General features: G+C 50.1%; 1 protein-coding gene across 7 annotated transcripts in view; it reads left to right on the top strand.

The window, feature by feature from the left end:
• Positions 1–27075, top strand: part of LOC146829696 (uncharacterized) — a 462485-nt gene extending 435410 nt beyond the window's left edge. For all 7 annotated transcript variants that reach the window (XM_085608408.1, XM_085608401.1, XM_085608407.1 and 4 more), the window contains one exon: positions 26461–27075. In XM_085608408.1, coding sequence (XP_085464534.1) covers positions 26461–26489 — 29 coding nt within the window. In that variant the 3' untranslated portion in view covers positions 26490–27075. The remainder of the gene's footprint in view (positions 1–26460) is intronic.
• Positions 27076–27458: the final 383 nt, after the last annotated feature.

Genomic DNA, 27458 nt, shown 5'->3' with positions numbered 1-27458 from the left:
GGAGTGAGCTCACAGTAGGCAGTCTATCTTCTCAAGTGCCGCGATGCCTCCCACAATCCTTGCAGGGCTGAGTCAGCTGCGCGTGTTAAGTATTTTGCGCCTCACTCACCCGCAATTTCTTTTCTGCAGCGCGATCGGTGTGCGGCCCATCAACCACATGGGCGCCGTGGCCCTCGAGTGATTAGCCAAGCCCAGCAGCCGCTCCAAGTCACACAGGGTCTTCTTGCGGCAGCTCAGATGAGCTGGCAGCAGCGCAGGGTGTCGTCACACTTCACACACCAAACTTGGCCACCTGGGCACCGGATCTCTGTCTCCACATTCCCACAGCTGGAGCGATTCAGGGTACAAAAAGCAGGATTTAATGGCAGGATGAAGGCGCTGAGCTGCAAGAGCCTCACATCAGTGCGGCCATTTTGCTCATGCGCTACCTAGCGCCCCCCCCCCCATCATAACACATTACATTATCCACATTTCTCAGAGGACTTAAAAAGTGACCCATCCCAACTGTAACCTCCAAGAATCGCTAAGTGGATAAGAAATAGTTATCATGTAGACCCCATATTTCAAAAACAAAGGTTTTAAAATTGTACGGCAAAAATATAAAGGTAATAGTGGATAATAGGGCATTTCGTCTTCATAGGGCATACACAAAAACCTCCCCTTTATATACTTTTTTAAGCCACAGATTGGCCCTAATAAATATTTACATCTTAACCTGTACTTTATTAAAATTGTTTCTAAGTGCAGGGTCTTGCAAATGAAAGATACGAAAACCCATGGGGATACCCAAGGTAGGCGACGTTAACCTAACTGAGGGTTTTTGGGCTAGATAAATATCTGTCTGCAAAGACAGATAATGCGGTCATTTGGTGCCTTTTTTTAATGTTGTAACATGTCCTGGCCTCCAAATGCACTGGAGGACTAAAGAGATGCTCCTTACTGACATTTGTATATTTCAAAAGAACCATTGCCCATTTAAGCTCACTAGGATGTGCTTTCAGGCAGCATAGGTCTGATGAGGTAGTTACACCATCATCTGATGAAAGTTTAGTTAAACATTTTTAAAAACGTTCACCAGCCAGGAGTGACCATGATGATGAATTCATTTCACAGCACGTGCTTTGAGCCATTGACCCTTATGGGTGGTTTAACTTTCTACTTAAATTGCTCTCCACTTAATCTAAAATTTCCCTTCTTTCGATACAAAATATTTATGTTCTGTAAAGTGCTAGAGTTGGCATTTCATGCAAGAATACTTTCGAAAGAGGGTGAGTGACTGTGCTCATTATATAGAGTTAAACTTTGCGAGTGAACTAGACTATAAAAGTGCTCTGGATTTAATACATTTGTGTTCATTTTAATTTAAATTTGTAGAAAAGCAGCCCTGCATACAGGGAGCGTTTGGACCGTTACGTCGTTTCCCGGTGACCGCTGCAGACCGCAACTATTAGATTGCGATTGTTTGGTATTGGCCATAATTTGTACTCTTCTAGAGATGCCTCATGCTGAAAAGGATATTGGATAATTATTAGTCGGGACGGATTTTACAAATTAAAGTACTCCCATTGATTTGGTGTGCGTGGCATTCTTGATTGCGGCTTATATGTGGCAATGAATTGTTGGAAACCTGGACCAATACTAGTTCCAGTATCCTTGAGACAATAACTTGTTGGACGGGATAATACCCCCATGCAAAGTCATTCGTGACCTTTCAGGACGACAATATTTCGTATCCCATCATTAACTAGCGACCTGAAGAAGTCCTGTATCAGGACGAAACGCATCGGCTGTTCTGTTTGTAGAGTTACAAGAACTGAATGATGTATGTCCTACATAACATGAAAATGGAATAAAAAATAATTTTTGAAGAAATCTTACTGTTGGAGATAAACTACTAAATAGATTTATTATAATATATCAAATCAAAGCAAAGGTGCACCACATGAGAAAATTGACAATCATAAAGTTTGTGACCTGATGCAAAGACGATGCAAAGACAGTGTGATTGATCCTCTTCAGGCTAAGCAATCTGATGTTTGCTTTGTCACTGGACCTGCAAGTCTTTGCAGCGGGCACTCTTAGGTTATTTGTTGGCCCTTTCAGCTTTTTGCATTTGCTTGACCAATCCTTGTTTAAGTCACTGGTTGTGATGAGTTATCTGAAGAGGCTCACATGCATGCTTCTTTCTGTGCCCTTTATCATGCCACAGTGGGACCCTAACTTGGGTCTCACGTTCTTGATGTGCATGCTATTTGAGCCTATGCACAGATGTTCTTCGAGATAACTGACCAGTAAGATTGTTTCCTTATTGGTATTACTTCGGAGCACTGTCCGTGTGCTGCATTCACTGTCCCTACAATCGCCGTATATCACCACCTTCCTTGGCAAATTGGTGCAGTGGACTCTATTTTTTTCTTCTGAAAATAGTATTGCCCTTCAATGTGGGACAGTGATGCAATTCCTAGTAATCATGACGGAAAGTTTCAATTGTATTGACGCAGAGGCGAGGATTATGCTCAACATTATTAACTACACTCCAGCAGCTTCAACTTATATGCAAAAAACTTCAAGTCCCATGATCCTTCAGTCCGGGGACACCTGTAGTACACCAATCAGCTGCTCCCACGGGGCTACGAGGACATGCTGCTGCTGCCAACACCATTCCTCTTTCTTGACTGCGACATTGTAAGTTAGAGAGGTCTGTTACTCAATCTTGGAACCATCAGAGCCTAGGAGAAACGAAACCTAACACCAATAACTCTAGTCTCCGCAAATATTGTTAACCATCTATGCAAGGCAAGGCATCACAGTCACTAAGCGAAGTATCAAGTAACCTATGTTTGAGAAAAAAGACTCAGACAACCAATTCAGAGATATCTACTTATACCTTACGATGAAAAAGTGAAGAGACCTGACGAGATTTCGTGCACTTGTACTACGGGAGGGATTAGGTCTCAAGGAGCTTTGGGTGGGGAATAATCCTCGTCTCCACGTCCTTGATAGAATTGAAACTTTCCTTCATGCTTACTAGGAAATTTTTCATTCTATGTCAGGACCGGAGACAAGGATTATGCTCATTCAAAGCTTGTCAACCACCAATGACGCTATATGCACGACTGGCTTAAAATAGAATCTTTTAAACATAGAATCTGAGGACCAATCTGCAGCGTTCAGGATGTCTTCCAATCTGGTGTCAAGTGAAAAGGCCTTGGAAGCCATTGCACCCCTCACTGAGTGCGAGCCAAACTGCGAGGTGTTTATCCCCGCATCACCCATCTAACCCAACGGGCTATGGTAGGTGGTTACACCGCTTTGAAAGGATCCTTAAGGAAATCAACAACTGTTCCCCCGGAGGACGAGTCTCCTCAGTCATGGCTTCATATTCTTTTAGACGGCGAACCACGCACAGTTTCAGGCATGTATCAAACGCCGGGTAAGACACCAGTCTCGAATCCGACTTAGATTGTCGTGCAATATGGAAAGTGACCCCTTCGGGGGTAAAAATTCGACCTGTAATGTCCAGAGCTCTAACATCGGGGACACTGCAGCAGGATACCAAGCACAAGAGCATAGCCAGTTTCGCCGTAAGCTCCTTATGTGAAAGGTACCTATTGGGCTGCCAAGACAGGAAAAGGTGTAACACCTTATTAACATCCCATAGGGAGGAATATCGGCGTTCTGGTGGAAAGGAAAGACTTATCCCCCGCAACAATGTGCAAACCAGAGAGTGATTTCCCCCCCCCCCCCCCCCCTCCCTCCCACCCCCCCACGGGGGCCCCCAAAATCAGGTGGTGACCGGCTGAGATTGCTGATCTGTAGGAATTGATCTTCCTATATGCAAATTCTTGTGCTGCCAGGGAGGCCAAAAAATTCACAATAGCTACCACTTCGCACGTCTTGGGATCCTGACTGTTTCAAAGACACCAACCGACCCATCTGGTCCATGCTGATTTATAGCGTTTGTTGCTGCCATCGACCCAAGCTGCTCCCAGTAGCTTTCGAGCGTCTGTCGATAGGCCTGAGACTCTCCAACGATGCCCGAAATCCGCTAAGCTACCAAGGGCATCTGTCCTCGCTGGATGAGTGGGTGAGGGGCCCCCTGAGGATCGCTCAGGACAAAAGGATCGCGGGGTAGAAGGATTGGAGAATCCCAACAAAGTTAAAAAAGAACTGGAAATCACACTTGAGACTTCCAATACGGGGTGATCAAAACCACCCTCGCCCGTTGTCATCGAACCTGCGCCGTGAGCCACATGATCATGGCGAACTGGGGAAAGGCGCACCCCGTCTCGATGGCCCAATCCTGGAGGAAGGCGTCCGTTGCTGTCGCCAGAGGATCCGTCTTCCAGCTGAAAAACCGTGGTAATTGGTGGTCCAACCTGGACGCAAACAGGTCCACGGAAAATGGGCCCCACAGGATGTGGAGCTTCTGAAACTGCGGCAGGGAGAGCTGCCTAAGGCTCATGTCCTCCCAACTCCTGGAGCACCAATCTGCTGTGACGTTGGAGGCTCCCGGAAGATATTCTGCCGTTACTGAGATGTGGGCTAGACAGAATGTTAAAAAATCATTGGCCAGATCTGCCAAGGCTTTGGACTTCGTCCCTCCTAGGTGGTTTATGTATGTATCTGACTGTCGAGACATTGTCCATCTTGAGTACCGCATAAGAAGCCTTTTCCTTCGTCCAAAATCGGATCGTGAAGGAGCCTGCCATTAGTTCCAGGCAGTTGATGTGCAGCAGGCGTTCGTCAGTCGATCACTTTACTCCGGTAAAGTAGTCCCCGCACTGAGCTCCCCAGCCGGATTTGCTGGCGTCGGGCTCTATGACCAAGTCCGGTTTGCAACCGAAAATGGTCCTGCCGTTCCAGGCGTCCATGTGGTCCAGCCACCACTGCATTTCCATGCACACTTACTCCGTCAGGGGAACCTGGTCGGAGTATTGAAGTTCCCTGCGGAGATGGGAGGCTTTCAGGCGTTGTAGGGCCCTGTAATGGAGTGGCCCCGGGAAGATCGCCTGGATCGACAAGGCTAGACCCACCAGGCGGGCAATCTGAAGCGAGTAGGTTGAAGAACGGGCTAAGACTCGTCTCAAATCCCTGAGGATCTTGGTCATTTTCTGGGCCGGGAGGCTCAAAGTTCGAGAAACTGAGTCCATTACGAAACCCAGGAAGGTCATTTGTTGGGAAGGCACTAGCACGGACGTCTTGGCGTTGATTATAAACCCCAAGCTTTGGAGAAGGTCTACTGCAGCTTGTACCTGCTGGGCGAGGCGGTGGAGACATTGATCCAACAGGAGAATGTCGTCCAGGTATATGATAAGGCGGAAACCCTTCGCCCTCAATGTTTCCACTACCGGCTTGAGGAGTTTTGTGAAACACCAGGGCGCAGAGGACAGCCCGAAAGACAGTGAGACAAACTCGTGCATCTGGTCTCTCCACAAAAACTGTAGGAAGCGGCGATGTGGGGTAAAAATGGGAACCACTAAGCACTTTAGGTCCAGCCTGGCCATCCAATCGCCTGGCTGGAGGAGGTCCCTGAGAAGGTGAATGCCTTCCATTTTGAAGTGGCGATAGAGGAGCCATTGATTGAACTCTTTTAGATTTATGACTGGACGTTGTCCCCATCTGTCTTGTCCACCAGGAAGATATTGCTTAGAAATCCCCAGGGATGAAGGTGAGAGGGTATCACTGCTCCCTTTTGCAACATATCAGCTACCTCCTGATCTATGAGCTGTGCTTGACCATGAGCAAAAACCAGAGGGCGAGTATCCTGTACTGGGGAACCATAAAACTCTATGTGGAAACCCTCTACGGTTTGGAGTACCCAAGCATCCGAAGTAATTAACCGCCAGTTGTGACCGAAAACCGCCAGCCTGCCATCGACCATATGGTTTTGAGAATGAGAAAGGCTCGCCTGAGTTAGGACCGGATTGGCTTTGGATACTCCTCTGCCACCGCGGCCTCTGAATCCTCTACGGGATAGGAAAAATTCCTGGCGGCCTTGATCTTGGGTCTTTTTGCCCGTGCCTCTTTGAGGACCTTGCGTGTAGAAACGGCTGGTCTGCCGCCCTTTTCGGCGACCGGCCCCAACAAAAAACTCTGGGGTGAAAGATCTTCTTAATACTGGACTGAGCCGTGTCCAAAGAAGTGAACGTCGTGACAAACTTTGTGAGCTCTTTTATACATGGCCCACCAAAAAGGCCACCTTGCGCTACGGCGTCTGCCTCGGAAGAGGACAGATCTCCCAACTTGGGATCGACCATTAAGAGGAAGGAGCGCCTCCTTTCGGTAGAAAGGGCCCAGTTGGCGTTGCCAAGAGACTAACGCTCGCTGGGCCCAATTTGACACCCTTTCTGGGATAGGGGAGTACCCGTTAGCTTAGCTTCCTCTGCCAATTCTAATACTATAGTGAGGGGGCCTGCGATATCCAGGAGCTTATCGTGGCAAAATTTCCAGGATCGGCCGATCCCTTTCTTCGGATACGAATATATTTTTGGAGAAAAGTTGCCATCTTTTGGTCAACTTCCGGAGTTACCGCCACTTTGCCTGTTAGGGCTTGTCGTGGGCACTCTGCCCTAAGGCAAGCCAGCACCTCCTTATCCAAGGGTTTCTGCAAGCGTCCGGCTATGAACACCGCCACCTTAGGCGAGGGAGTCTACTCCGATGAGCAGGGGTGGACCAACATGTCTGACTCACTATCCTTAGGAATGTCTGGGGATGGGGTCTCCGCCGGATGCCACGGTCTAGAGGGGCCTGGTTCTTCTGCCGACTCTTCCGCATATTCTTCCTCATCATCCTCTATGAAGGAGGGCCCTGGGCTCTCAAGCGGAACGCTCTGGGAATCCCCGTCTGGTCTGGCTAGAAACTCCTTAAGGCGCTCAAAAGTGCTGAGGTCCATGTCAGACCGATTCTTCCTCTTCTGGGGGCGTTGAGATTGGATGGCGTAGGCGTACTGCATATTACGGCGTTTAAACGGTCCCATGGCAGCTGAGACTGCCTGGTGGATGGAGGCATCCCCCGCGTCACAAAATTCATTCTCTAGAGGTAGTACCTGGATAGACTCCTCTTCAGTGTACTCCTCCATAATTGGCATTATCGGAGATATATCCAGCCAACAGTCATAATGCCAAGCGCTCTATGCGCTAGTTAAAATCACTCTGTGGGGAAAAGCCGGCGTGCGCCAAGGCACTACAAATTTTGGGCACTACAAATTTTGGGCACCCCAAATTGTGCTAGCAATGGTCCTATATGGCCTGAAGGGGCGACTCACCCTGCAGTAAAACGGGTGTCACAAAGACTCTGGCCCGCCCCTGGAAGAGTGCTCCCTGCCGCAATTGCAAAGCCAAAAGAAAAGAAGTATACTCCCAAGATCGCCTTACGGCGTTGGTTACAGACCTGCGATCTGCAGGCGTAAGGGAGCCGGCAGTTCGGACCTCTTTAAACAGGCGTCAGGGCTTCCACGAGTATGAGGTGGCGCGGAGGCTAAGAGGGCCGTAGAATGCGTCTTGTTGGTTCTGCCGCCTCAGATCGTGACGAGAACCAACGAGACTGCACGCGCCCCCTAGCCGGCTCAGGCGCGCACCACGCAAAGCACCTCAGACTGGGGCAGCGAGTGGAGCAAAGAGCTCCCGCGGCCCCAAAAGAAAGAAAATCGCTGCAAAGGCAGAATAAGACGCGTTATGGTACAATACATTGAACGCATACAAGATGACGGCGTCAACACCAACAAGGAAAACAAACAGCGCGCTCGCGCATAACAGGGCTTAATTACTGCGTTACACAATGAGAAAAAAAACATAACTAGATCAATTAAAGCGTAAATATCCCGCACCCTGACGAGCGAGGGGAAAAAGCACTGAACTCTGCCGGAGAGCAGGAAAAGAAAGAGGAAGGTGTTGGCAGCAGCACGGTCTCGTAGCCCCGTGGGAGCAGCTGATTGGTGTACTACGGGTGTCCCCGGACTGAAGGATCATGGGACTTGAAGTTTTTTGCATACAAGTTGAAGCTGTTGGAGTGTAGTTAATAAAGAAAGTTGAACACAATCCTCGCCTCTGGTCCTGACATAGAATCTATTGTTCCCCCCCTACCCCCCCCCCCCTCCTTTTTTCCCCTCGGTCAGATCCATCTGAGTAAAGGGTTAATCAGTTGAAAACCGAGGCCCTTCGTTTTCTTTTAAATATATAGAGTGGACTAAGAAGGCCCAGATGGCTGGCCACATCTGTTGAATTCGCTGGTGTGATGAAAGGATGGGTGGTTAAAATACAAAAACCCAGAGAAATCACCTGGTGCATAAGAGTTATGCCCTGACCAAAGAGGGACTTCAGACTTATTCCACTAGGGTCTAGACCGCGTCTTCGACAATGGTGAGAGGTGTTCCAATGTTAAACATCTTCCAGGCTGTCTATGTGCGCCTTCACCAAGCAATACTGTCTCTAATTTAAAGTCCGCTAGAGGGGGGAGCTATTTCACAGTCTTGTTCCTAGTTTACAAAAGGTGTGGAATGACAAAACTCTAATCAGTAGAACCGGTGATATGCAGCTTAAAATTAAGGTAAATATAGTGCTTAAAAGCACAAAGCCACATGCGGATATCTGGTTGTGCGAGACCGGGTTAAAGTCATGAGTTCAGGCTGAATACAAGGACCAGCACAAAGTCCAGTTTGCTGTAGCGGAAACTGCGAGGAGCAGGCAGTGTCACGGATGAATGTTGCAGTAGTGTGCAGAGCAGGATGGGCAATCGTTGCTGTAGCATGAAGATCCTGTTTGGTGCCATCGTGGGTGGTTGTTGCTGCAGCTTCGTGTTGGTGGTCACTGTGGGCTGTCAAAGCTTGTTGTGTCCCTAAAGCGCAGAACAGGTCAGTCCGCTGACCTTTAAAGTCAGTTTAGCCTGTGATGAAGGGTGCAGGTCCATATTTTCTTCTCAGACAGCAGGGCAGGCCTCGGGCAGCAGGGCAGACCTTGGGCAGCAGGGCAGGCCTTCGGTAGCTTCCACAGTACCAGGAGTGTACTGAAGAGTGGGTCTAAGGCTCCTATTTTTTTTTTTTTGAAACCTTTATTACAGAAGTCAAAAGAGTTACAAAAATGGGCCTACAACCTTCGGGCCGGCCGCTAGCAAACGATAAGAGCATAGAATACAAGTGGGAAACGCACGCTGCAGCGTGAGAGAGATCACAGGAGTTGGAAAGAAAAAACATTGGCGGCCACACCGTCCGGACCCCCCAGATGGCGGTTCCATTTTTATGTAAGAAATAACAAACAAATCCACAAGGCAGCAAAAAAATCGAAGCAGCAGTATGCGCTCCCCCGGGGAGGACCCTACCGATACACAGGAAAAGCGGGGGGGGACAGGCCAGAGCGGAGACAAAGTGGACTCCGTACCCAGAACCAAGGAGACTAGGGAGACGGGGCCAGTGCCAGTTCAGGCGTCAGCGGCGGGGTACAAATTCCGCCACGGTAGGAGTTCCAGGGGCTCCACACTTTCACCCATTTCCCAGGCTTACCTCTCGCGACATACACCACTTTTTCCCGAAACATACACCAATCCATGTTGTCCTTCCATGCCGAGATCGTTGGTGACCTCTGGGAGCCCCACAGTTGCGCTATGTCACGCTTTGCCACCATATAGCCCAGAGTCACCCACCACGTCTGCGGCACTGAGCAATCAGTCGGCTCCCACACATTTAGCAGACACCTCCTCGCCTCAGGGAGCAGCGGCAGATGTGTGACCGCCCGCAACACCGCATGCACACCACGCCAGAATCGCGCCACCTCCGGACATTCCCACAAAATATGGACGAAGGTCCCCAATGAACCACACCCACGCTTACACAACCCATCCACGGAATATCCCATACGCAGCAAACCCGGCCCCGTAACATAGACCCTATGGAGTATTTTGAGCTGGACGAAGCGAAGGCGGGCCGGTATGGCCACCTCTTTCGGGGAGGCCACCGCAGACACCCAGTCCTCGTCGTCCAGCTCCAATCCATCGGCGACCCACGCCTCACGAAGGCTAGTCAACAGTCCCGAGCGATCATTGATGAGCTTTTTGTAAATCAAGGAAATCGTGCCATCCGGCACATGCCCATCTAGCACTCTATCTTCCAGAGGGGAGTACTCCGGGATGGAGGCAACATCCGGGAATACGGAGACCAGCACGTGACGGACCTGTAGATATCGAAAGTACTCCCTGTCATGCAACTGGAATTCCGTCTGCAGCACATCGAATGTTTTGAATCCCCCCCCCTCGTCCAGAGATCGCCCACCCTGCTGATGCCTATCATGTCCCACTTCTCAAAGCCCTTCGAGGTCCACAGGGAGCCCAGCCGCTCAGAGGCATACAGTGGCGTCGCCCGGGTCAATCGATCCTTCCACCCCATCGCCAAGTTTGCCGCGTGCCACACCCGTACCATGACCCGCGTAGGGCCCGTCAGACGCGCGTCGAGCGATCGAGAATAAAGCGCCCGATTGTAGTCACCACCCGGCAGTAATAGTTTATCCATCTCAAAGGCCGGGTTTAAAGCAGGCCCGTAAAGGCCGTGGTTTATCGCGGCCAGCTGGGAGGCCCAGTAGTACCGTTTGATGCCTGGGAGGGCGACCCCCCCCGTCATACCACGGGAGTGTCTGCTTCGCAAGGGCGATACGCGGCCTCCCATCCCAGAATAGTTGGCGCTGCAAACTCTCTACCTCGCGAAAGTAGCGCGCCGGGACAACATCCATCGTGTGCTGTAAAGCATATAGGAAACGTGGCAGCGACCTCCTCTTAAACAATGCCGCACGGCCAAGCGACGAGAGCGGCAGGCGCCTCCAACGCGCCACGTCCTCCTTCAGGCGCTGGAGGGGGGGGAGCAAATTTTGTTTATATCGGGCCTCAGCATCCAGGGTAATAAAGATACCCAGGTATTTAAATCCCTGCGAGGCGACCTGGATAGGGCAGCCCCGCAGTAGTATAGGAGTCTCCCCGGAGAGGACATACACACAGGATTTAGCCCAGTTGATGACTAGGCCAGAATTACGGCCAAAGGAATGCAAAACATCCACTAATACAATCAGCGATTTACGCGGGGAAGCAAGGTATAAAAGGATATCATCTGCGTAAAGAGATACGCGATCCTCGTACTCAGGGGTCCAACGGAGACCCCGAATGGAAGGCTCCCACCGCAGCCACTCCGCCAGGGGCTCCAAGGCAAGCGCGAAGAGGAGCGGCGACAGCGGGCAGCCCTGCCGCGTACCCCTGCCCAGCTCAAACGGAGCAGACACTCTACCGTTCACCACCACCTGCGCCAGAGGTCCGGAGTATAACAGTTTCACCCAGCCAATGAATCCCGGGCCAAAACCAAACTTCGCCAGCATCGCCCAAATATATGGCCATTCAAGCGTGTCGAACGCCATAGTGGCGTCCAAGGACGCCAAAATGGCTGGCTCTCGTATGAACGGGACCCGCGCGAGCACCCCGTGCAGACGCCGCAGATTAAGCGCGGTGTTGCGATGAGGGATAAAGCCGGACTGGTCCTGGTGAATCAGATCGCACACCACGCTAACCAGCCGATTAGCCAGCACCTTGGCGAGAATTTTGGGCTCCGCATTCAACAGAGAAATGGGCCTGTAGGACGTGACCTGATCCCGCGGCCTCCCCTCCTTATGAATAACCACGATAGTGGCCAGACGCTGGTCCAGCGGGAGGGAGCCCGCCGAACGGGCCGCGAGGAACATAGCGCGGAGATGTGGCGCCAGCGTATCCGGTCGCAGCTTGTACAATTCGATGGGAAGGCCATTAGGACCCAGGGCCTTGCCGGAAGCGACCAAAGGTATGGCGAGGGCAATCTCCTCAGATGTAAGGGCGGCATCCAACGACACTTTATCCTCTTCCGAAAGGAAAGGCAGCGCAATGTCTTTAAGCAGGTCATGGGAATCCTCTTCCGAACGGGAAGATACCGGGGAATACACCCCACGGAAATACTCAGCGAAACATTCAACAATTTCCTCCGGCTCAGTGACACACACACCATCCAGTCTCTCAATCGACGGGACAACTCGACTCGCTCTCTCCTTTTTATCCAGCCACGCAATCAATTTACCAGCCTTGTCACCCACATCATACAGTCGCCCTTGTTGCTCTCTACTCAGGCCCCTGGCTGCCTCCGTGACTAGGGCCTTGTAGTCCGCCTGTTTGAGTCGGAGAGCATGCAGTTTATCATCCGTTACCCCACATTCCAGATCACCCTCCAATTCAGTTATCTCAGTTTCAATACGGGTCACCTCCTCCCGCCCGCGCCTCCGGGAGTGGGAAATGAGGGACAGGGCCTCCCCCCGGATTACCGTCTTAAACGCCTCCCACAGAGAGACCGCAGACAATACAGACCCCACATTATCTTCAAAATACCGCTCCAGAGATTTAACCAAATCTGCGCGAATTGTGGGGTCACGCAGATTCCAGGGATTGACCGGGACCACCCTCCCCTCCCCCCTCGGGACAATGTCGAAATGCAGCAGGAGCGGGGAGTGGTCCGAAATACCCCGCGCCAAATGTCGTACCTCCCCAACCCTCCCCGCCTGTGCCGCTGGCATCAGAACATAATCAAGCCTTGAAAGACTGCCATGAGCCCCGGAATGAAAGGTGTACTGTATCTGCGTAGGGTGTTTCAGCCGCCAACAATCCACCAGCCCCAATGTATCCAAGAGGCCGGACAGCCACGCTTGGGCACGGGGGAGATCCCTAGGAGGGTGACGGTCCTCAGTACTGGAAACTACAGCATTAAAATCTCCCCCAACCACTAGAATCCCCTCCGGAAGGCCAAGGAGGAGGCGTCCCAGATCAGCGAAAGTAGTTGTTTGCAACCCTGGCGGTACATAAACAGAAACTAAAACAATCACTCTACCCTCCAATCTACCCACCAGAGTCGTGTATCGTCCCCTGTCATCGTGGAACACCTCATCCATCTCAAACGGGAGCGAAGTTTTAACCATAATTCCCACGCCCCTCGAACCAGAGGTGAAGCCCGAGTGGGCTATAAGGCGATAGCCCCGTCTATTCATAGCACGAAAGGAGTTTCCAATGAGGTGCGTTTCCTGCAGAAATACTATATCGGGAGAAATACGTTTTAAAAACTGCAGGACCACACCCAGTTTTATCCTATCCCACAGTCCATTGACATTCCAGGACAAAAGACTCAGTCCCCTACCCCCCATCATAGCCGAAATCGAGCCATCTCCCCCCAGGGAGCACTGTAGAAGTAGCACAACAATACATCTGCCTTGTGGTACAAATAAACAATACCCAACCCCAACCCAACAGCCCCAACAAAACTCCCCCCTCCCTGCACCCCTGCATGAGCCCAAACAGCCCCCCCAACTTGCAGTGTGCCTGTCGCCCCTATGTAAATGGAACTACTAAGACCCCCTAGAGGAGGAGGGAGAAGCCCCTCGAGACCCAGCACAACCTCCCATGGAGGGGAAACAAGGCACAATAGGCAAAAGACCCTAAGCATGGCCAAAAGTGGCATCACCCGGGTTGAGCCACGGTGTCAGTACCTCAGACCCGGTCCGGTGAGCGCTCACCTCCCGTCGCCCCCCCCCCCCCATCCCGACCATGTCCCCCAGTCAAAGTGTCCAGCCAGTCCCCGGCCATGTCAGGACGGTCAAAGAAGTGAGTGCGACCATCCGCCTCCACCCGCAGCCTGGCCGGGAAGAGCATGGCATATTTTAGGTTCATGTCCCGAAGCCGCCGCTTAACACCCAGGAAACTCAATCTCTGCTTCTGGACCGCCTGCGTGAAGTCAGGATAAAAGTTCACCTCCATGTTTTCCAGCTTAATCTGCCCTTGCAGTCTGGAAGCTTGCAGAATCGCATCCCTGTCCCGAAAGTAAAAAATACGGGCAATAAGAGGCCGCGGAGGGGCTCCGACCTTCGGCCTGCCTCCGGGAACTCTATGGGCCCTCTCCACCGCAAAGAATTTACTCAGCCCCTTAGGCTGGAGATGGGTAGAGATCAGGTCCTCCACAAAGAGATCCGCCGCCGACTCCTCCCGTCCCTCGGGCACTCCAATAATGCGGATATTATTCCTCCGGGCCCTGCTCTCGGAGTCCTCCAGGCGCCGATCCAGGAGCGCACTTGCCTGACGGAGCCGATGCACCTCCGTCTGAAGGGCCGCTACCTCAGTCGTGAGGCCCGACGCGGTGTGGGCCAAAGAGTCGACCCGGTCATTTGTCTTAGAGAGATCGGCTCTAACAAGGTTGACATCGATGAGGACCGCGTCGAGTTTATGTGCCAAGGTGTCGAATTGCTGGCCCACTGAGGTCTTCATCTCAGCAATGGCGCCCATAACATCCTGCAAAGTCAGATCCGCAGGCAAATCCGGAGCATCCGAGGGGCACTCGGAGGACTTGTGCGATCCGCCGGGAGACCCCTTCGGGAGGGTGTAGCGGTCCATAATGTTGGCCTGATGCGCGGTGCCACGCCGGGTAGACTTGGCCTTCAACCGATCCCCTTCCTGCTTCGTGGCCATCGTCGTGTGGCTCGCGACCTCACCAGGTACGCAGTGGAGAGCAAGCAATCAATCAAGGCCGAGAGCCCCGGGGGTCACCCCAGGACGGCAGAGCGGGCCACCGCAGGCAGGCAGGCAGGGTCTCCCAGCGAGGACACCCCAACACAAAGAAACGCCGTAATCCCACTTGCGATGACGGCAAGGGGAGTCAAAAGCGAAAGTGAAAGTGCGGGGTGCGCGACTCGCCAGGCCCAGCTCGCCGTTGTTGTTCACTTCGCCACTGGGTTACCCCCAAACTCGAATCCGGGGTCAGGAGGGAAGTAGGCCGCAAACTTCAGTCGGTGCTCACCCCGGCACCCGGGGTCCGATTCAAAAACGGAAAACGGGTACCACCTCGGCTCAGGCTCACCGACACAGTCCCCTCAACCAATGCAGGATGAAGACAGGATAAACGTAGGAGGTTGCGGAGGTCCTCGGGAGCCTCGCACCTACGCGGCCATCTTGGTTGCGCACTAGGCTCCTCCTAAGGCTCCTATTTTTAAACATAAACTTTAAAGTAGGAGAAGCTTCTGGAGTTTCCCCATACAGAGGAGTCTGGAACTTCATGCCTCCCTGCTCTGTCTGTCTTGGGGGACATAATAGGCTGGAGTGAAGTTCTTTGTGAGTGTGCTGGGCCAGTGCTTTTGAAGTGCAAGTGTTAGGGGGCGGACCAGTTACCTATCAAGTCAAGATGGCTCATCCTGCCAACACCCTCTATTGTGATACCTTCTGGGAGGAAGACCCAAAAGCTAATTACATCTAGTCATGTGACCCAGGAAACATGCACCAAATGGTTAGGACATGGAAATGCTTTCTAGAAGTGGCATTTTCAGGATAGGGACTTCAAATTCAACTTTACCATTTAAAAGGGTTTTAAATTACAATTCCTCGTACAACGAAACCATTAAATTCCTACCTGTTTCCAAACAAATGTCATCACTTAAATTAAATGGAAGAAGGTAACCAAATGTTATGTTATGGGAGAGGTAGGCCTCACAGTAGTGAAAAACTAATTTGGGAGTTTTTCAGTACCAGGACATGTAAAACGTAAAGTACACCTCCAACGTTTTAAATACAGTGCACCCTGCCTTAAGGGGTTTTTAGTACCTACTTTAGTGGTGACTTGTATGTAATAAAAATTGTTTTAGTCCTGGCAAAGGTGTTATTTTGCCAAGACAAATTGGCAGTTGAAAACTGCATGCAGGCTGATCTGGCAGGCCTGAGACATGTTTTAAGGGGCTTTCTAAGTGCATGACATAATAAGTGCTGAAAGCCCACTTATTAGCACTTGGTCCTGAGGGACCTTAGGATTTTTGGTCTTCGGGCTCTGCGCTCTCCTATGTCTAATTGGCTAAAATGCCTCAAGGATTTGATGTCCATTGTTAGAAGAACTGATTCCCTTGAGGAGTTTTGTGGATAGTAACGTGTTTTGCTTTGAGCCCTGCAATATCCTTGGTTTGTTTTTGCTCCAATTTTGTTTGTCCTGAAGATGACTCCTCAAATTGCAAGATTCGAAACATTTACGCCCCATTGGGATAAAACATTGACTGTTGGGCTCCGTTATTTGTGGACCATCTCATTGATTTTGAGGACCCTTTGCCTGTTTCCTTGTTTACACTGTATATTGTCTTTATATGTCAGTCTAGTGGAAAGTGTGGAGCCATTGTTTGTACATTAATCTTTGTAAAGAAACACTAATATATCTGAATTTTTTGCATAATCCTGTTTGGCACTCTTTCTTAGATCTCATCTTTTTTCTGTTTAATATGTCATATTTGAATGTTACCTCCTGGAACCACTGTCCTTATGGTACATTTGTATTGAAAACGCAAGAGAAATATAGCCAAAGAGTTTGCATGCAATACCTTCTCTTTAGTCCTCCTGCTGCTAAGGTTTGCAGAACGTACAGATGTCCTCCTGTGACGCTGGTGCAGTGGTTCACTGGAGGTTTCAGCTTACCACAAGCCTTCTTTTGTGCTTCCTAGAACTGACAGCTCATCAGCTTGTGCAGGCACCAGCTGTTTGGGACACTGCCATAGGCCTCACTTAGCTGGGCTCAGGATGCTCCTTTTAAGTCGAAATTAGGGGTGGGCGTAATTCCATGTAGTGTAATCAAGTGGATTTACCTAAGAGTCTTTCTGTGTTTAGAGCTATATATTAGGGCAAAATTGACCGGCCACTCGGTCTTGCTAAATGTGTTTGGGGTATTTGCTCCCTAATCTACTCCCAACATTTATCCCTATTTTCTTTGCACAAAATGCATCCTTGCTTCGAAAATGGACGTGAGGATACATTTTCTGCCAAGAAATGGTGCTAAATTCAGGACAGGGCACAAAGCCACTCGATATTTGGGCTGGGATGGTAAGCTAACTGCTACAACTCCACTATGGGACGGCAAGCAGCTTCGGGAAGTTGGGAATCTGAAAGGTTTCCCTGAATGGAGACTGATTGGAATTGATCGCCTCTGTGATGAGTGTGGAGGGGGAGGGGGCACAATATTGGCATTTGCAGACATCAAAACTGAATACGAGATGGGGGCCATGGAACATTTTAGATAGCTACAATTAAAACCTGCACTGTGGTGCCCTTTACCAGAGGGAGTGCAGCTATCGGCGTCTTTCCCTCTGGAGGACCGATTGTTACTGGACCCTATGCTGGTCAAGGTGACCGCCTCACTGGTCACGCTCACTGAGAGGTGTGGGAGGGAGACATAAGATTGAGATTGAAGACTGGGTGGAGACCCTACATAGCCCTAGAGAAATAGCAGTACGAGCTCATTTACGCCTCGTACTGTTGAGCATAGTACCCAGATCCCCGTTACACCGTGTGAGTCGATATGATTTGGCCTTCTGCGCCAGGGTTTATGGCATGGTGGGCTCCTTTTTCCATATCCTCTGTGATCAAACCTAATTGAAAGGAGTGGCGCAAACTATGGCCATAGTTCCAGGGCTCACGGTCTCCCTCGAGGCTAGATGGTTGATGCTGTGTATGACTGGGGAGGAAACCTGGCTCCGGTACTTAAAGATATGGTTAATATTAGCAGCAGGGGTAGCAAAACGTGATGTCGCAAAGACGGGGTGTTGGTGCGGGGAGGGGGAGTCGAGCGGATCCCCGAGTGTTCAAGAGTGGGGAAAATATTTAGACTGGTGTCAACAAGCTGAATGGGAGATTAATCAAAGTCGGTGCTGCCCTCGTAAATAGGAGTAAATCTGGGGAAAATGGAGCATATATGGGGAAACTTAAGGGCCTCATGGCGTTTTGAGAGGAAGGGAGTATTATGGTTCGAATGAGACTGAAGTCATTCATGTTTTACCGCATCTACATATATAGTAAAATAATTTGTCTGCTGATTTTATCTGAAAGAATATTAGTTATAGATTCCTTACCTTAAGATTACCCCCAGGAGTCAAACTGGATCAGATTTTTTTTTTCCGTAGCAGTACACCTGCGCGTCAGTAGATGGCGTTGGTCAACTCCGCGTTCGTCGTCGTGATCACCAGGATGATGCAGTATCTATTTAGACGCTGCCTTCGCGCGCTGACGTCAGTTTTTTTTTTTCTGTGCCAGCCAGCACAGATCTGGAGAGAGCTGTACCTCTAGTAACTTTTTGACTTATTTTTTACTTTTGTCGACTGCTTTTCGAGTACTACTCCTGGTGCACGTAGGGATGGCCCGACCTCAGACCGGCTTCAAAGCTTGTGACTACTGTCACAAATTTATGTTGGTTACAGACCCTCACCTTGTGTGCCTTTGGTGTTTGGAGCGCGACAACTAACCAAAGTCTTGCTCCGACTGCTGAGCCATGAACCCGAAGTCTTTGCGGGAGCAGTCCCAAAAGCTTCTTGAAGCCTGGCAGTCCGCGCCGCTCGAGGTCTCGGTTGAGAAGATCACGGGACTGGTCGCAGAGCCATCACCACCACTCATCATCCAAGTCTTCATCTTTGGGTAAGTCGAAGCACAAAAAAGGCGAAGAAGCATTGTCGCTCTTCGCATTCTTCTTGCATGTCGGCCGTCGAAACGCGGGAAGAGGATGGTGGTTGTCCTGCGCCTCTGCCTGCGGAGCCTGCTGGTTCGGCTCCGGGAGTCAGAGCGACCCCAGCCCAACTTTGTTGTTTTTACAAAGCCCTTCTCTTTATCTTTGGAGAACGTGACTCTGCCGGCGCGCCTTTATGCCCCGCTGACTCGGCTGGGGGTTCTAGGCCTTCGAAACCGGCGGCTTTGGTGCCCCAGGGATCCAGGCCTGGATCTGGATCGGCGCCAGTCGATCTTACGACACCTCCTTCGGTGTTGAATCCACTGACGGCACCACTGCCCCCCTCTGACTCCGGTTGTGTCCCCAGCCGTCGTCGACCCTGGCCTCCACCCTGACCTGGACACAGAGCCTGACCAACTTCAACCAATGCTGGATCCGGCGCAGAGCAGTACTTTTCAACCATTGTTCCATCCTGTCGTTCCTTTTCTCCCCGAGTGGCAGCCAGAAGAGGACGAGGAGGACTGGTAGGGGTCTGGTGACCCTTTAGCATGGACCTTGGGATTAGACCAATCGCAGACAAAGCTGTTGTTGGACCTCTTCTATTCTGGCGATGCCTGTGGAGTACCCTGGAATTGGCTGCATACGGGGAAGAGCTGAGTGAAGTACTGAGTCTACAGGGTGCGGGCAAACTACCATGGCTGGCTTTTCTTAAGAACACTCCTGTGGCCATTGGTAGGGGTAACTTGTGGAATAATGCAGAATAAATCTGCTCCACAACATCAAGTAAGGACCTGATAGAGAGCTACAGGGAGCATAAATGTGCCCAGATACAGGGAAGGTCTGTCTGGTTCACTGACTAGGGTTTTTAGAAGTAAAAGATCAGTACAGACTAGATCCTGCCCTGGATGACGTCCAGCTGGTCCTTGCCAAGAAGTTATATTTGCAGTGCAGGCATGGGGTGCTTCCGTCGCGTGCTTTTACAAATAAATGGGCGAGTTCATCCAATCTGGGTTGTCCGTCCTGTAGCAGTGCAGCGGAGACGGAATATCCTGTTATATTTTTCTGTCAGGGGTACAAGAAGGCGAGACATCGATGACTTTTCCAACTTTGTTAAAATATGGGAACTAACCACTGCTGAGGTTTTTAGGATATTGAAATATGACACCCACATGCCCATTGTGTTTTCAATATCAAGTTTATTATTCTCCATGTGGTGTGTACGTAGAGTCATCCTAAAGGGGAGCCTATAGGTTTTGCCGGTCTATTACTATATATTTTATAAACTGGGGGTGATATTAAGGTAAGGAATCTACAACTAATATATGTCAGATACATCGTTACCGAAGGTAAGTAACTTGTTTGTCACTGCCTGAAACCGTTGAAACGGTGGAATTCTCTCCATCTTGGAATGTCGGGTTGTCCACAAATGTATTCTTCGATATGTACTGAGCAACTCTTTAAAAAAAGATTTAAAAATGAAAAAAAAATCTTACTAAATGAAGCATAACGCAGTGAGTGACAGCAGCCGCTTGCGCTTACTAAATGTGCTCTTGCGCTAGGACTTTTATCCCCAAATTACATGAGAAGGAGTAAATGCATAATTATTGGTAATTCCGCATCCGAGTAATGCAGAATCACCAAAATTACTCAGATTACTCCGGCGTAATTGAAATTAAGGCCAGCCTAGTCTAAAGGGCACACAGGAGCCCAGGGACGTGTGTGGAATCAGCGAATGTTTTACTTAAACGCACACACGGTATTTGGAGAAATAATGCTCTTGTGTGCTGTTTTATACCCTGAAGTTTTAAATATGTAAGGAAATACATTTCTTCAGAAGTCACAAACGAGTACAAACCAGAGTGAAAAACACCCTGGCAAGGCCAATAGGCCGCGCCTTGTGGATGTCAATGCAGACCTTTTGGCTTTGCTAATGTGTTCTGCCAATGCATATGAATGCATACAGTAGGACTACAAAATACAATAAAACAGTCCCCGCCCCTCTAATATGTTCTTAAAAATGTCTCCTCTAACCGTAAACTCACCCTGATGATCAAGTTCCCCCCGCCACCCCCCCCCCCCATAAAAAAACCACAAACTTTCACTCCCCTCCTGCTTCCTCTCCAACCCTGACCTGTCAAACCTGACCAGGCATAGCCTTCATAGGTCACATCTGTAAGCACCTGCCCTTGGGCGACCCAATCCTTCCTGCTTGGTGCCTCAGCCTGGAATTTCCTCATCAACCAGGAAAACCCCATAGGTGTTTTCCTGACCTACCCTTGCACCTGCCCCCTCACCAGCTGAATCGAATTTAACAGAAGGAAAAAAAGGCTGTTGCTCAAACCAGCTGCAACAATCCTCACTCCCACAAAAGCTTTATTTTGGCTGTCACTCAAGCATCTTGTTCCATAACACAATTAACACCATAATAACCACACCCAGCACACATGCTGGGAACTTTAGAATAATCTACAGCAAAATGGACATGACTGCACAAGTCAATGCAGTCGCTGCCTGCTGCCCCCACACCCTGAAGATGCTGAGGAAGATCTTATAATGGCTCTTAAGTAACACTGGAAAAAGTCGCTCACACCCTCTACGCCGGGATCACTAAGCCAGAACACTACAAACAACCCCGCAGCCAGGCTAATCCTCAGTTCCCACACAGAACTTGCATCTGACCACACCTCTGGGAACTCCACTGGCTCCCGATACACAAACACACTCACTTCAAACTCTTTTCACACACCCGAACAAGGCACTACACAATGTAGACTCCACCTGCGTGAACAGGTCGCCAAGGCACTTCTGTTTCTAAGGACTCCTACTTGCACACATCCCATACATGCATCGAACCAGATCAAGAGGATGGGCTCCTAAAGTATGGAACAACGTCCCTCTCTACATCAGAGCATCTTCCTCGCTTACTTAATTCTACCAGTAGCCGAAGAGCTAGCTTTTCAGTTAACCAACCAGCCCTATGCTGGACTAGGCGCATATACTAGCTCAGTGACAGGATAACCTTGCGGGTAATGGTGCACATTACAAAGACAAATACCAAAACCTAACCGCCAACCTCTTTGCCAAGATATCACATACATCTAACAAATAGTATGCATTGGCCATAAAGGAGAGTACATTGTATTTACCTTTTGCCTGGCCTTCTCCACTGAGAAGCTGGCTTAGTATATGGTGCACACTTATGTAAGTGTCGCACCCTGCACAAATCCAGACAAACCTTATGGTGATTTAAGTGGTCTTAGACGACCGTAGAAAGCTCTCTACGGGGTAGCTGTGGAGAGCAGCCTTCAGGTTTAGTCCGGAAGGAGTACAAATCAGCTTGGTTTACCAGTACTTAATTTTATGGTATAGGTCAAGTGAAAAAAAACAGTGTAGTTATAAAAAGATGTATTTATTAACACTCACTAGCACAATGTATTATCTCCTACCTGGAGATACAACACAATACTTTGTCAATAGAATACGTAAATTGCACCGAATACACAGTGGTCCCCAGGGGGAGACCAAACCATATACTAAGTCGAAAATGGACCCAGAAGACTTAGAAGAGCTGGGGACCCAAGGAACCACCCAAGATGAGTATATAGGAAACCCCACGGAGGTGTGGTGCAGAGTGGTAACACAACAGCGTGCTCAATGTTAGTCAATAGGTAAGTCTTGGTTGCAGTTTTAAAGACAAAGGACCCTTCCCAGTAAACCCTGTGGAAGATAGAAGGTTGGAGAGTCACCCCACCCGTGGATTCCCAAGGAACCAGGATACCTACACCAGGGAAGCCCAGATGCATAGTTGCGAAGTGACGTCGGAAACTGCCGTAGACCACAATGGAGGACTTCCGTAAAGATGCCGCTGGTGAAAGTGGAAGTGTCCGGTGGAACCTGAAGATGGATTCAAGATGAGAGGTACCTACAAGCAGGGAGGACAGAACCTATGCCTCTGAGTGACCATGAGGCACGTTAGGTGAATGCCCACCGATGTTGTTGACGGTGCCCTTTAAGTTGCAGCTGTACGGACCAGGTGACGCAGAGGAGGACCAGGAGCAGTGTATGAGCGGTCCCAGGTCGGATGTCCAGAGCAAAGGATTTGGTGTCCAGCAGGAACTCCCAACAAGCCATGGAAACGGCACCCAACGTAGTTGAAGAAAAAAGTGCAGTGTCTGGACCTGCAAGGTCCAAGTGACTCCTCACAAGCAGGTGAGTCCGAGCAGGCCCCAAGCAAGCATGGTAGCCCACTGGAGCGAACAAAGACCCTCAAGAAGACCCACAGGCCGAAAGCACAGGAGTGGCAAGAGGGTCTCTAGCAGCTCACCAAAGGATGAAGGCCCACAATGCAAAGTATGCGGTGCAGGTCAAGATTTTGGTTGCAGGAAATGCTTGAGGTTGAGGCTTCTTGGAGCCCGAAGATCTCTGGAGGAGAGAGTCGTCAAGCCTTTGCAACGGCAAGTCTATGTGGTGCACAGGGGTTCCTTTCCAGCAGTTCCGATGAGGGATACTGGCCTCAAACTCAGTGACAAGACAGTGCAGGCCTTGAGGGAGTTGCAGAACTACCACCTGTGTTGCTGAGCCTTTTGGAGTCCTTGGGAGCCCAGGATCAGCAGACCTGTCAGCTGTGTTGCGGTTCCTTCAGATGCAGGGAAGTGACTCCTTTACTCCAAGGGAGGTTCCTTCGGGTGTCTTGGATTTCCACAGGCCTTGCGAAGAACCTGTATGGAGCACAGGCACAGATGTTGCAGCCGACTTGTAGGAGTACCAGATCAGAAGCTGCAGGAGTCTTCCAGTTGCAGTCTCGGTTCCCAACGTGAAGTCCAGAAAGGTCCAGTTTGTCCAGACGGTTGAAGTTGAAGTGGTATGTGATCTGAATTTTGTTCCATGACGAATCTAGGAACCCACCCATAGGTAAGCCCTTCACTACCATAAGGAAAGGGTTGGAACGATTCAGGGGTCCTCCCCAAAGGAGGGGCTGAACAGTGGGGAGGATACTCCCATGTTCTTTGTCCAGTGTCGAGAGAGAGCGAACGGCTCCCTGGACTGGTTTGGACTGGAGAATGCAAGGAGTGCACCAAATGTGCCCTTCAAGCAGTCTGATTGGCGCTGGCAAGCTCCCCTACCCTGTCCCAATACACGAAGTCCTGTCTGGGAGGTCGTTACACCTCCCTGTGACAGGATACCTATTGTCCTGCCTTCCTCTGATCGATCTTGGCTCAGCAGCAGGAGGGCAGAATCGTGTCTCTGGTCGGCAGCAGCCATAGTTTGCTGTCTGGGTCTCGAAGACTGGTACCGGGAGCACTGAGGGCCTCCCATAGGAGCTTTACAGTGCATGGATTTTTACGGTGTGGAGGTTTGATCCCAACATGTTTGATACCGAACACAACAGGGTTTGTTACAGCCAGTTTAGAGAGAGCCATTGTGTAATGATGCATGGCCACTCTCTTTATTTCTTAATAGCTGATGTACTTACAACCCTGGAGAATGGGCTCTGAAGGTTGTAGGGGTGTCCTTCTCATGCAAGGTACCCTCACACTTAGAACCGAGCACCCTGCCTTCAGGGTTGGAAGGCCTGCCTTAGGGGTGACTTATAGGTTTTAAGTGCAGTGACCTCAGATATAAGGAAACATCTGTCGTAAGTGGTGCTAGCACCAGCTCACACAGGTTGCAATGGCAGGCTTTAGTCACAATTTGAGTGGTCTCTCATGGGTGGCATAATGCATGCTGCAGCCCATGGGAGAAACCTGGTGTACCTATACCCTGGGTACCTTAGTGCCATATACTAGGGACTTATAAGGGTACACCAGTGGCCAATCTGGAGTGCACTAAAGTACTCACCATGTCCAATTTAGGGAAGAAGCACAGAGACTAGGGTCCTGATGAGCAGGATCCCAGTCAGTAAAACATGACACCAGCAAAAAGTGGGGGTGACCATGCAGAAGGATCCCATCTTCCTACATCCATCATATTATGCTTGACCATCCCCCGCCAAAGCCTTGGTGGTAGAACTGTCTGTGCAAAATACGTCCCTGATCATCACTTGCGTGTTCTCTCAATCGGCCATCGTTTTTCTTAAAGTCAAACCATACCGCTCAGCCAACTCGTTCACACCGAGGTGAACCAACAGGACGTTCTGCAGGAAGCCAATCACGCCAACCATAGGAGCAACAGCTGCCTTTGCATGCCACTTACGCCACCGTTCAAACCCAAACCTACTGGTTCGCAATACCTGAGACCTTCTGGAATATCTTTTCTCTGCCTGCCTCGCCACCCGTCACATGAATGAATGACCTATAATCAATATTACAAATATTGCCGACTAAGCTTCTGCAATGCAACCTGGAAAGAACCGACAATAACTACAAATCACTTACCAACAATTCACATCCTCCAAGTGCCTCATATATCTAAGGCCGCATCTTCTTGCAGTCTAACCTCTGAAGCACTTGTCCCTTTTGCCTTCCGACTGCCCAATAATCCAGACACTCCTCTCCGAAAAACAACCACAACCTGCAGTTTGAAAAGCAGACTTCCAGCCCAGCCAAACCAGCAGTCCCAACCGCTCTGTCATGGGTTCCCTTATCCGTCTGGTTGCCCTTGCCCGTCTGGTTGCCCTTGTTCTCTTGCCCAGTCTTGAAAAACTCTCCTACCTAGCCTCCCGACAGAGGGCTCATGAACCCCAAAAGTGCTTCCTGTAGAAAGCAATCCCCGACGACTCGCCTGCTATCGTTACTGCTCACAGCCACATAATACATTTTAAGAAAGCTCTCCTTGCCATCCTGCCCTCCTCTGTCCTGGCCCCTCCTGGTGTGTGCCCCCTGTAACTCAGTCCTCTGCTGGAACCTGAATTCACCCCAGGCCTTTTCCCCCTTCTTGCTGCTCCTGTGTGTGGCCCAATTTAGGAACCCTGCCTTGGTGCTCAATTTGTAAAAGAAGTGCCAGTGCCCAAAGTTGTGCTGAGAAGCCTGCGACCAGCGCTACGAATATCGGGGTGCCAAGAACCAAGGCAGCCTAGTCTTCATTCCCCTCATGCCGCTTTCATCCTCCACCTGACGCTCCCTGCCCTTACGTCTTTCTGTTTTTTCATCCCTGCTTTCTCCCTTCAGCGCTACTTTTCTGTTTCTCTCCCTCCTCCTTTCTTCTCCGTTTCTCTTGCTGTGGGTGAAATTCAGGTGAGGATAAACAAGTGTCTGGCAACCACTGGCTCAAATTAAGCACTGTCCTCTTCTATGGCTGGAGAATATACTTCCAGAAGAGCGAAAGTAATGCTGGCGAGTGTAAACAGCAAAAAGAGGTGAAAAATATAAGGTGCAAACCCCTGGGAGACCTTGGAAGACAGTGGGGTCGAAACTACATAGGAAGGGAGTGCGGCCAGTAGAGAGGAGAACTCTGGGCCTTTGAACAGTGGTGAGTTGATGGAAAAGGCGCAATATAAGAATAAAATCTCCTCTAGAGGGGAGTGCAGCAAGAGACTAGACTGGGACACCTGGAGGAAGGGCAGCGCAGTAGCTCGGGCGCAAAGATTGAACAGGATGGGGTCTGCCGCGGCAAGAACAGGCTGCGTTTTGTGGATCGCCTATAGAGTTGAACGAGACGTATGAAAAAAATGGAAGTGGCACGGTGAGCAAGAGACTCAAAGGAGGTCAGAGTGAGCGGAGGAAGATCAGGGAATCCAAGAGGGAAGAGACTGAGATGGTCATTAGGCAGGGTCAAGGCGAGGCCGCGGGAAGGGCTCCACTCTTGACGTGGTTGAGATGACCAGGGTGGAAACACCTCCATTGCCCTTGGTGATTAGAGTCAAAAGGTGGGCGAGAGGCGCGGGTCTGGGATTCGTCCATAAAAATGTTTTGTATCTAGATTGCCTCATGTGAACATACTAGTGAGTGATCTTGGTGGGACCATTTACCTGGCTCACCAGCATCCTGCTTGCCTGTTGACCTTCCGCTAATGTCTCCTTTTTCTTTCTTCAGGTGGTGGTGGTGAAGATCCTCTTTTGTGAATCGCATGCGAAAGATTCTCGTTCACGAGTAATGTGGCATCATCCTGGCTTACGGAGGAATCCAGGGGCCCGATGCTAGACTTTACGTAACCTGAAAAGCTTTTATGGCAAGGGAGCAGCAGTATTTTGGAAAGAGAGCGGGGGCTACAGAAAGTTGGAACGGTTTACAGATTTCTGCACGTTTATTGAGCACTAAGCACTCATCCCTGAAGCAAATGGACAATTAGGTTCTTAAAGAGGAGGCTGGCGGTGAATGAGGTTCCATTGCACAGACCTCGTGGACAGCCAGGCCAACTCCTGGGTGCCCCTTGGCAGAGAACGGCGTATCCTTGGATCGGCCATCTTGGGTTGCAAACCAGGTGAATGTGGCGATGGCCTTCCAGGAGGCCATGTGGACAGCTTGTGGGGCTCCCAGTCACACCTTCCACTCAGATCTGCACGTGTGTTGTCTATGTATTTTATATATATGTATATTTTACGTGTCTTGTACACAATACTGACAATATCTTACCGTAGTTGTGTACGTATATTTATATTACAGGAATTTATTGATGGAAATTAAAATAAAATATTACGATTATTCTCACAGGTGTTTTCCTGCCATGGTAAAAATTCAGTACTTTAAATGAGGGCGGTTTAATGTCCAAAATGTACACCACTCAACAGGGTCTGGACCTGTACACACACTGCTCTTCTAGTTTCGTGAGCCTCTATGTTCTTTCCTTTGGGGTTCACGGGCACATTTTGACTGTCCTTGGGTCATGCCTTCTCATCAGTACAGGCGCAGTCCATCAGTTGTCTCTTTACTCTAGAGAGGTATCCCCTTCCCCTGCAGAGATGGCTCAAGCAGGTAGCAGGAGTGAGAGGACACAGCATTAAGAGGTCACATTCTTGGTGTGAATAGCGGCTGAGCTTCCGGGAGATCCCACCGGTCTTATCCACAAAGAGTGATTTCCGGAAGGAGTTCCT

The sequence above is a fragment of the Triturus cristatus genome, chromosome 5_2, assembly GCF_964204655.1.
Source record: "Triturus cristatus chromosome 5_2, aTriCri1.1, whole genome shotgun sequence".
In the NCBI taxonomy this organism is placed as follows: Eukaryota; Metazoa; Chordata; class Amphibia; order Caudata; family Salamandridae; genus Triturus; species Triturus cristatus.
This window is presented reverse-complemented; position numbering and strand designations above follow the sequence as displayed.